An 11,405-nucleotide genomic window follows, 5' to 3' on the forward strand; every position below is an offset into this window, starting at 1 on the left:
GTCAGCTGGTTTAGTTTAGTTTAGTTTAGAGGTTCAGAGTGCAAACAGGCCCTTCGGCCCATCGAGCCCGCACATTCAGAATCAGTACCTTGTTCCTGCATTCTTCCCATATCCCTTGATTCCATTAGCCCTAAGAGCTTTATCTAACTTTCTCTCAGTCAGTAAAAAAAAAGGTCAGGAGAGCAGGTGCAAGGACAACCGTTGGCTGAACGTAAGTAAGTGTTAATTGAAGGTAAAAAGTCAAGTTTAAAAAGAGCGCCAAAGGGACGCTGGCTGGCAGTCAGTGAAGCGCGTACCTCCAAGCTCGTCAGAGGAAGGCAGGATAGGAGTGAGAACGTGGATTGGCTGATCAATTAAATTAGAAGTTTGGTAAATTGGCCATTTAGGCAATTTAGTGACTGATATAAACAAGGTTTGCACAAGGGGTGCGGTCCTGTCGAGGGAAGTGCCCTGTGAGAAAAGTGCGAGTCTTGAAGTTCGAGGCTGAGGTGAGGAGGTTACACTAGTTTTTGAGCCTGATTTGTTTGTAGACAATAATGTAATGGCCGATAAGTTGGTGCAGTGTGTTTCCTGCAGGATGTGGGAAGGTAGGGACCGCTGGAGCTTCTGGGAGCTACACCTGCAAGAACTGTGTCCAGATGCAGCTCCTGAATGGACGTGTGGTGGAGTTGGAAAAGCAGCTGGATGACCTCAGGGTCATCCGGGAATGCGAGAGTTTCCTGGACAGGACCTACTGTGAGGCTGTCACGCCAAGGGTCAAGGTCGAGCGAAGGTGGGAGACCGTTTCAAGAGGGAGTGAACGTGGACTCCAGGAGACCCCGGTGGCTGTGCCTATTGCAAACAGGTACACCCTCCTGGGAGCTGTCGGGGCAGAAGATGCTTCCAGTCCGAGCGACGGACATCTTGGCGGCTCTAATCCAGGCAAGGAGACTCGACCGGGGAGACCGAAGTCAGGAAGAGCCATAGTAGTGGGTGACTCCATTGTCCGAGGTACGAACAGTAGATTCTGTGGCGGCAGGCGGGACTCGAGGATGGTCTGTTGCCTCCCTGGTGCCAGGGTTCAAGACATCACGGAGCGGCTTCAGAACATCCTAGCGAGGGAAGGCGATCAACCGGAAGTAGTTGTGCACGTGGGCACGAACGACGTCGGGAGGAAGAGGAAGGAGATACTGCAACGTGAGTTTAGAGAGTTAGGAAGAAGACTGAGAAGAAGGACGTCGAGGGTGGTTATCTCTGGACTGCTACCTGTACCTCATGCTGGTGAGGGCAGGAACAGAGATCAGGGATATAAATGTATGGCTGAGGGGCTGGTGCAGGGAGCAGGGATTTAGATTTCTAGACCACTGGGATATCAGCTGGGGTAGGGGTGAGCTGTACAAAAGGGACGGGTTGCCCCTTAACAGCAGGGGGACCAACATTCTGTCAGGCAGGTTTGCTAGTGTTACACATGTGGCATTAAACTAAGTAGTGGGGGGGAGGGGTTGACAAATTGGGAATATGAAGATGGAGTTAAAGGGGAAGCGAATACAGGAGAAATTGCAAAGGACTCTCAAATAAATGGGAAGGGAAGTTCGAGATGGGATAAGAGAGTAAGGTCAGGGCCAATTGTGACCGGTGTGAGAGGGGAGGTGAATACCGACCGAAGTTAAAGTGTTGTATTTAAATGAGTGAAGTATGAAAAATAAAGTGGATGAGCTTGAGGCTCAGTTAGACATTGGCAAGTATGATGTTGTGGGAATCACAGAGACATGGCTACAAGAGGACCAGGGCTGGGAACTGAATATTCAGGGGTACACAACGTATAGAAAAGACAGACAGGTGGGCAGAGGGGGTGGGGTCGCTCTGTTGGTAAGGAATGATATTCACTCCCTTGCAAGGAGAGACATGGAATCAGGAGATGTAGAATCAGTAGGGATAGAAATGAGGAATTGTAAGGGTAAAAAGACCCGAATGGGTGTTATCTACAGGCCCCCAAACAGTAGCCTCGACATAGGGTGCAAGTTGAATCAAGAGCTAAAATTGGCATGTCACAAATGTAATGAACAAGATGGCGGCGCGTCCAGACGCAGCGGCTTTGCGCTCCCACATTCGATGCAATCCGGAGCAGCCCAGCACCAAACGCGGCTGCGAGAAAACAGGAAAAAGTGTAACCAGAAAACGCAACGAACTTACCTTCACCACGAAGAATTCCAGGGCGACAGCACGTCCTCACACAGCAACATCGCGCTCTTCAAAGCGCTGCAAACCACGCATGGAGCATCCCAGTAGCGGGGGGAAAAACCCTACCTGCACCGAAATCCAGTTGAAGCCCGTGGCGGTCAGTACAGACCCAACGGCAGCGGCAGGTCCAAATCCAACGGCAGCGGCAGGTCCAAATCCAACGGCAGCGGCAGGTCCAGGTCCAACGGCAGCGGCAGGTCCAGGTCCAACGGCAGCGGCAGGTCCAGGTCCAACGGCAGCAGCAGGCCCAACGGCAGCAGGTCCAGGTCCAACGGCAGCAGGTCCAGGTCCAACGGCAGCAGCAGGTCCAACGGCAGCAGCAGGCCCAACGGCAGCAGCAGGCCCAACGGCAGCAGCAGGCCCAACGGCAGCAGCAGGCCCAACGGCAGCAGCAGGTCCAGGCCCAACAGCAGCAGCAGGCCCAACGGCAGCAGCAGGTCCAGGCCCAACGGCAGCAGCAGGCCCAACGGCAGCAGCAGGCCCAACGGCAGCAGCAGGCCCAACGGCAGCAGCAGGCCCAACGGCAGCAGCAGGCCCAACGGCAGCAGCAGGCCCAACGGCAGCAGCAGGTCCAGGTCCAACGGCAGCAGCAGGTCCAGGCCCAACGGCAGCAGCAGGTCCAGGTCCAACGGCAGCAGCAGGCCCAACGGCAGCAGCAGGTCCAGGTCCAACGGCAGCAGCAGGTCCAGGTCCAACGGCAGCAGCAGGTCCAGGTCCAACGGCAGCAGCAGGTCCAGGTCCAACGGCAGCAGCAGGTCCAGGTCCAACAGCAGCAGCAGGTCCAGGTCCAACGGCAGCAGCAGGTCCAGGTCCAACAGCAGCAGGCCCAACGGCAGCAGCAGGTCCAGGTCCAACAGCAGCAGGCCCAACGGCAGCAGCAGCAGGTTCAGGTCCAAGGGCAGCAGCAGCGTGTCCCCCAAGGCACCGCAGCTCCCGGAAGGCGGATCGCACATGGAGCCGCATGGAGCTGCTCAACATCGGACACGATTGCGAGAGACTGGCTGGTGAGTACCACAAAACCCTCACCAAAGTCCCAACGGAGCTCGGTAGAACAGGCCCCTGGACCACCACACCGGGGAGTTGGAGACGGAGCCAGCGCAGGGAGAGGAAGCAAAAACGTGGTCGGAGAGCGGGGGTGCAGGCCAGGCTAAGGAGGGCCCCACAAAGACCATCCTTACCAAGCATCTTTCTCGCCAATGTCCGGTCACTCTCCAACAAGCTGGATGAGGTAAGGCTGTGGATCAACACCCAGCGATCCCTGAAAAACTGCTGCGCGCTGATCTTCACGGAGACGTGGCTCAACGCACTGGTCCCCGACGGGGCTGTGGAGCTAACAAACCGCTCACTACATCGTGCTGATAGAACAAAGGACTCCGGTAAGAGCAAGGGCGGTGGGCTCTGCATCTACATTAACAATGACTGGTGCACCAACCACACTGCAATAGAGAGCTACTGCTCCCCAGACCTGGAGTACTTACTGCTCAAATGTAGGCCGTTCTATCTGCCGCGGGAGTTTACGGTGGTCATCATCATGGCCGTATACATTCCCCCACAGGCTAATGCTAACCTAGCATTAGCACAGCTGCACTCGGCCATCAGTAAGCAGCAGGATGCCCACCCCAACGGTGCCTTCATTGTTGCAGGGGACTTCAATCAGGTCGACCTACGAGCCTCGCTCCACAAATTCCATCAGCATGTGCAGTGCCCTACCAGGGGCTCAAACACACTGGACAAGGTGTACACCAATGTAAAGGACGCCTACAGAGCTCTCCCCTGCCCACCCCTGGGACAATCCGATCACCTCTCACTGTTTCTACTGCCCGCATACAAACCCCTCATCCGCAAGACCAAACCCACAATAAAGACGGTCAAAATATGGCCCGAGAATGCCACCCTACAACTCCAGGACTGCTTTGATCGCACCGACTGGGACCTGTTTGCACAACAGGCCACCTACGGTTCAGAGATAGAGGTAGACTTGGAGGAATACGCATCCACTGTGCTCTCCTACATCAACTGCTGTGTGGAAAATGTCACGGAGGACAAGGTGATAAAGATGTTCCCAAACCGGAAACCCTGGATGAACAAGGAGGTACAGAACCTGCTGAGGGCACGCAACAATGCCTTTAAATCTGGTGACACTTCAGCATACAGTGTTGCCAGATCACACCTAAGCAAAGGTATTAAAAGGGCCAAAGACACCCATAGGCAACGGGTGGAAGACCACTTCAACACCACGGACACCAGAAGCATGTGGCAGGGTGTCAGGGACATCACTGGCTACAAGAGCAGCCCTGCCTGCCCCCACAGCGATATGGCATTGACCAACGAGCTTAACACCTTCTTTGCCCGCTTTGAAACTGGCAAAACCACCTTGAGTGAAAGAACCCCAGCCGAGGCGGTGGGACAGGTCTTGCAACTGAGCACACAGGAGGTACAACGCGCTCTGCAAAGGGTCAACCCACGCAAGGCTGCAGGACCGGATGGTGTTCAAGGAAGGGTACTGAAGGACTGTGCTGAACAGCTGGCTGAGGTATTCACCAAGATCTTTAACCTGTCATTATCTCTGGCTACGGTCCCCAAGTGCCTGAAGTCGGCTATCATAGTTCCGGTGCCGAAAAAAGCAAAGATCTCCAACCTGAACGACTACCGCCCGGTTGCCCTAACGCCGATTGTCATGAAGTGCTTTGAGAGGCTAGTCCTCTCACACATCAAATCCAGCATCCCTGACTCACTGGACCCACATCAATTTGCATACAGGGCAAATAGATCTACAGAGTACGCCATCTCTCTGGCTCTTCACACTGTCCTGACTCACCTAGAGAGACAGGGCACGTACGTGAGGATGCTATTCATAGACTATAGCTCCGCCTTCAACACGGTCATCCCCACCAAGCTCATCACCAAACTCCACCAGCTAGGCCTTAGCTCGTCATTATGTGACTGGATCCTGGACTTCCTGCTGGAACGACCGCAGGCAGTGAGAATGGGCCCGCACCTGTCCTCCACTATCACCCTGAGTACCGGCACACCACAGGGCTGTGTTCTGAGCCCCATGCTCTACTCCCTCTTCACACACGACTGTGTTCCTGCATTCGACACCAACACCATTGTCAAGTTTGCAGATGACACAACGGTGATCGGGCTGATCACCAACGGGGATGAAACAAACTATAGAGCGGAGGTGCAGAACCTGGCGGACTGGTGCTCGGATAACAACCTGTCCCTAAATACCACCAAGACCAAGGAGCTGATCATCAACTTCCGTAGGTCACATAACGGGGAATATGCCCCGATCTCTATCAATGGGGTCAGTGTGGAGAGAGTGTCCAGCTTCAAGTTTCTGGGCACTCACATTTCGGAGGACCTAACATGGTCCAATAACACTGCTGCGCTGGTCAAGAAGGCACAACAAAGACTGTTCTACTTAAGAACACTGAAAAAGTCTGGTCTACCCCAACAGCTGCTGAAGACCTTCTACCGCTGCACCATAGAGAGCATCCTAACGCATGGAATCCCTGTGTGGTACCTCAGCTGCACGGAGGCAGAAAGGAAAGCTCTACAGCGGGTAGTCCATAGAGCTCAGAGGGCCATCGGAACACAGCTACCAGACTTGGAGGGCATCTACAACACACGATGCCTCAGAAAAGCCACCAGCATCCACAAAGACTCTTCACACCCCTGCAACAGTCTGTTCGAACTCCTTCCATCGGGCAGACGATACAAGGCCTTCTATGCCCGCACCTCCAGACTCAGGAACAGCTTCATCCCCAGGGCCATAGCTGCTATGAACCGGTCCTGCTGAGCCGGATGGCCACAACGCATAGATCAACTTGCACTTTACCCTGTCCAAAACTGTTACAACTGTTCGTTTCGTTGGGTTGCTGCTGTCTAAATTACCTAAATTAGTGCATCGTATGGGAGGCGCATTCCCAATCTCGTTGTACCCCTGGGTACAATGACAATAAAGATATATTGTATTGTATTGTATTGTATTGTTATGGGAGATTTCAACATGCAGGTAGACTGGGAAAATCAGGTTGGTAATGGACCCCAGGAAAGAGAGTTTGTGGAGTGCTTCCGAGATGGATTCTTAGAACAGCTTGTACTGCAGCCTACCAGGGAGAAGGCAATTCTGGATTTAGTGTTGTGTAATGAGCCTGATCTGATAAGGGGACTCAAGGTAAAAGAGCCATTAGGATGCAGTGATCATAATATGATAAGTTTTACTCTACAAATTGAGAGGGAGAAGGGAAAATCGGAAGTGTCAGTATTACAGTATAGCAAAGGGGATTACAGAGGCATGAGGCAGGAGCTGGCCAGAATTGACTGGAAGGAAGCCCTAGCAGGGAAGACTGTGGAACAGCAATGGCAGGTATTCCTGGGAACAATGCAGAAGTTGCAGGGTCAATTTATCCCAAAGAGGAGGAAAGATTCTAAGGGCAGTAAGAGGCACCCGTGGCTGACAAGGGAAGTCAAGGACAGCATAAAAATAAAAGGGAAGAGAGAATGCGTGTATGAGAGAGAGAGAGTGAGGAAGGATTGTAAGAGAGAGAGAGAGAGACCGATGAATATTTTGAAAACTGGACTTTCAGGTATGAGCAACAAATTACCTGAACTCGAGTTCCTGATACATGGACATTGGAAGTACAAGGAAGTTAAAATGTTCAAACGTTTCGGATCGAGACACTTCTGCAATCTGAAGACGCGTACTGACCCCAAACGTCCCTGACACGCTGAGTTGCTCCAGGATGCTGTGTATCCGTATCAGCCATATTCTGTACTCTTATTCTTGTTTGTTTTGAGTTGTCGAGATGCACACAAAGTTATTTTTCTCTGTGACAATATTATATAAAATATGCCCCGGGCCTATTTGAATGTGCACACGGCACACGGCTTCATTAAGGAATGGGGATAGGCACATTTTTACCTGTCAGCTGGTTTAGTTTAGTTTAGTTTAGAGGTTCAGCGCAGAAACAGGCCTTTCGGCCCACCGAGTCCGCACCGACCAGCAATCCTGGCACATTCAGTATCAGTACACTGTTCCTGCTTTCTCCCCATATCCCATGATTCCGTTTGCCCTAAGAGCTATATCTAACTCTCTCGAATGCATCCAGTGAATTGGCCTCCACTGCCTTCTGCGGCAGGGAATTCCACAGATTCACAACTCTCTGGGTGAAAAAGTTTTTCCTCATCTCAGTCCTAAATGGCCAACCCCTTATTCTTAAACTGTGACTGCTGGTTCTGGACTCCCCCAACATGGGGAATATTTTTCCTGCATCTAGCCTGTCCAATCCCTTAAGAATGTTATATGTTTGTATAAGCTCCTCTATCATCATTCTAAATTTCAGTGAATACAAGGACATTCGACCCATTCTCTCATCATATGTCAGTCCCGCCATCCCGGGAATTAACCTGGTGAACCTACGCTACACTCCCTGAATAGCAAGAATGCCCTTCCTCAAATCAAAAGAGCAAAACTGCACACAATACTCCAGGTGTGTCTCACCACGGCCCTGTACAACTGCAGTGGACTTGCTTCAAGTGACTGATGTACACGGACACCTCGGTCTCGTTGCATATCCCCTTTTCCTAATTTTACATTCAGATATTCAGAAGATATTCTGAAAAGTTATTTTCTCGCCTCAGTTTTTAAAGAATAAAGGGGAGGTCATTTAACACTGAGATGACAAAAAACTCTTTCACCCAGAGAATTATGATTTTGTGGATTTCTCTGCTGCGCAATGCAATATAGGCCAATTTACTGGATGAATTTAGAAACATAGAAACATATAAACATAGAAAATAGATTTCTATGTTTCAAAATTCATCCAGTAAATTGGCCTATCATATCATATCATATCATATCATATATATACAGCCGGAAACAGGCCTTTTCGGCCCACCAAGTCCGTGCCGCCCAGCGATCCCCATACATTAACACTATCCTACACCCACTAGGGACAATTTTTACATTTACCCAGCCAATTAACCTACATACCTGTACGTCTTTGGAGTGTGGGAGGAAACCGAAGATCTCGGAGAAAACCCACGCAGGTCACGGGGAGAACGTACAAACTCCTTACAGTGCAGCACCCGTAGTCAGGATCGAACCTGAGTCTCCGGCGCTGCATTCGCTGTAAAGCAGCAACTCTACCGCTGCGCTACCGTGCCGCCTCTACCGCTGCGCTACTGCATTTAAAAGGGAGTTAGATAGAGCTCTAGGGGCTAGCGGAATCAAGGTATATGGGGGGAATGCAGGCATGGTTTACTGATTGTGGATGATCAGCCATGATCACAGTGAATGGCGGTGCTGGCTCGAAGGGCCAAATGGCCTCCTCCATATTGTCTGGTGATATCATTCAGATAATAATCTGCCTTCTTGTTCTAGCCACCAAAGTGGATAATCTCACATTTATCCACATTTCTTGCATCTACCACGCATCTGCCCACTCACCCATCCTATCCAAGTCACCGTGCAGCATCAGAGCAACCTCCTCGCAGCTCACACTGTCACACAGGTTTGTGTCATCCTCAATCTTGGAGATGTTACATTTGATTCCTTCATCAAAATCGTTAAGACATATTGTAAATAACTTGGGTCCCAGCATTGAGCCTTGCGGCATCCCACTAGTCAATGCCTGCCATTCTGAAAAGTACCCGCTAATTTCCAATCTTTGCTTCCTGTCTGCCAATCAGTTCTCTATCCAATACCCTAACCCCAATACCAAGTTTGCACACTAATCTCTTGTGTGGGACCTTGCAAAAGGCTTTTTGAAAGTCCAGATACACCACATCCTCTGGCTCTCTTTTATCTATTCTACTTGTTGCATCCTCAAAACATTCAAGAAGATTAGTCAAGCATGGTTTCCCCTTCGTAAATCCATGTTGACTTTAATCAATCCTTCACTGCCTTCCAAAATGTGCTGCTATTACATCTTTAGTAATCGACTCAAGCATCTTCCGCACTCCGATTATCAGGCTAACTGGTCTGTAATTCCCTGTTTTCTCTCTCCCTCCTTTCTTAAAAATGGGGCAACATCAGCTACCCTCAAGTCCACAGGAACTGATCCAGACTATAGAACATTGGAACATGATCACCAATGCATCCACGATTTCCAAAACCACCTTCTTGTTCTGGGGTGCAGACCACCAGGCCCCTGGGGATGTACCTGCCTTCAGTCCCAACAGTTTACCGAACACCATTTCCTGACTAATGTGGATTCCCTTCAGTTCCTCCCTCCCACTAGATCCTCGGTCCCCTAGTATTTCTGGGAGATTGGTTGTGTCTTCCTCAGTGAAGACAGAACCAAAATATTTGTTTAACATGTCTGCCATTTCCTTGTTTCCCATTATAAAAGCACTTGTTTCTGACTACATGGGACCTTTATTTGTGCTCACTAATCTTTTCCTCTTCACATATCCCAAGAAGCTTTTGCAGTCAGTTTTTATATTCTTATAATTTTATATATTTTTTATATAGCTTTTCAGCTCCATGGACAAAAGTCCAATGTCCTCATTGGGGTAGAGGTGAATGAAACCCGTTCCCTGGCAGATGGAAGGACCGTCCAGAGGCCTGGTTATAGAGGGGATGGGTTTGCTCCTGAATCCGGTGGTGTTGCACTTTCATGTCATTGTGCCTTCTGCCCGATAGGAGCAGGGAGAGGAAAGAATGAGCTGGGTGGATTAATTCTTTGATTAAGTCCGGCTGGGCAATATCTTCAACTCTCTGTCATTTCTTGTGTCCTTGCTCTTCCCAAAACAAGTTACATGGAGTGGGAGGGAAAAGAACCAGCCGTCATGGCCCTTGTGTAGAACAGGTGTGTGTTGCTGTGAGACCCAGGATTGGGGGGAGTAAGGGGCTGTGTCAGTCAGATTGGGCAGTGGCGGGTAAGGTGAGGGGGTGTATGAGGAGGTGGGAGGCTGTGGGGGGGGGGGGGGGGCAATGGGTAAAGGGCTTGAAGGCAGCCAGATTGGAGGGAGTGGTGCAAAGGAGAGGGGAGGAAGCCATATTGGGGTGCAGGGGTTTAAGGGGATGGCAGGATGCCAGGTCGGGCGGTTAGGGGCTGGGAAGGAGCTAACTTGGGGTGTTAATCCAGATTGGAGGTTGTTTAAGTGTCTGGGAGGAGGCCAGCTTGGGGAGGTAAACGACACAGCTGAGGGGAGGGGGTTAAAGGGCTGGGAGGCTGTCACCTAGGGGTCTTGGGGGGGGGGGATGAGGGGGTAACGTGGTAGGAGTCAGCCAGCCGGGAGGAAGGGGGGGGGATAGGGTTAGAGGCCTGGAGAAAGTCAGCTTAGGGGGAAGGGGTGAAGGGTCTGGGAGGCAACAAGCATTTTGCTGAGTAAGGGGCTATGAGTCAGCCAGCTAGGAGGGGTAAGGGGCTGAGAGACAGCACACATGGTGGGACGGAGCAGGGAGGCAACCAACATCAGGGGAGTAAGGGACTGGCATGTTTTGGAGAGGAAGGGTAAGGGCTGGGAGGTACCCAGGTTGGGGTGGGGGTCTGGTTTGGGACTGGGGGGAGTCAGCTTGTGGGTTATGGGGCATGGAGGCAGCCAGCTTTGTGGAGGGGGTAAGGAGCTGCGAGGCAGCTGGTTTGGGGGTGGGGTTAAGTGACTGGGAGGTAGCGAGCTGACGGAGGGGTTGGGGGTTGGAAGGCAGCCAGCTTGAGGTGCAGGGGGCATGCTGTGGGGGCTGCGAACTGGCCAGCCTTAGGAGCTGGGGGGCAAGAGGCTCTGAGGCAGCTAGTTTCGTAGGGGGGTGGGGGTTAAATGCCTGGAGGAAACCAAGTTGCAGTGATTAGGGGCTGGGAGGCAGCCAGGTGGGAAGGGGCTGTGAGACAGTCTGCTTTGGTCATGGGGAGGGGGGGGTGTGAAAGGGAGGGGAGGCTGCCGGTGATGGGGTCACTTGGGTCTCTGTTTCTACTTTGAAGGAAATTACCGCAAATTCGAAAATTACCCCACAGTCCGATGCACCAGAAGCAGTTCCGTTGTGTTCGACTGCCAAGAACAAAGCTAAGTATGAACCCAAGTTTTCAGATGGGTGGCCTCATAATCCACTTTTTTCACAGTGGCTACAGAAGACCAAAAACAGTGCAGGGAAGTTTGTACCGTTTTGTAGCATTTGTAAAGTGGACATCACTATGGGGAAAAGCCCAATTATGAAACACAAAGAGAGCAAGACT

At 51.4% G+C, this 11,405-nt stretch overlaps 1 protein-coding gene across 1 annotated transcript in view; it reads left to right on the forward strand.

Moving 5' to 3' along the window:
- Positions 1 to 2,047: 2,047 nt before the first annotated feature.
- Positions 2,048 to 11,405, forward strand: part of LOC144608253 (whirlin-like) — a 46,964-nt gene continuing 37,606 nt past the window's right edge. The window contains exon 1 of the mRNA XM_078425847.1: positions 2,048 to 2,317. Within this exon, the coding sequence (XP_078281973.1) occupies positions 2,048 to 2,317 (270 nt within the window). The remainder of the gene's footprint in view (positions 2,318 to 11,405) is intronic.

The sequence above is a fragment of the Rhinoraja longicauda genome, chromosome 31 (genome assembly GCF_053455715.1).
Source record: "Rhinoraja longicauda isolate Sanriku21f chromosome 31, sRhiLon1.1, whole genome shotgun sequence".
Taxonomy (NCBI): domain Eukaryota; kingdom Metazoa; phylum Chordata; class Chondrichthyes; order Rajiformes; family Arhynchobatidae; genus Rhinoraja; species Rhinoraja longicauda.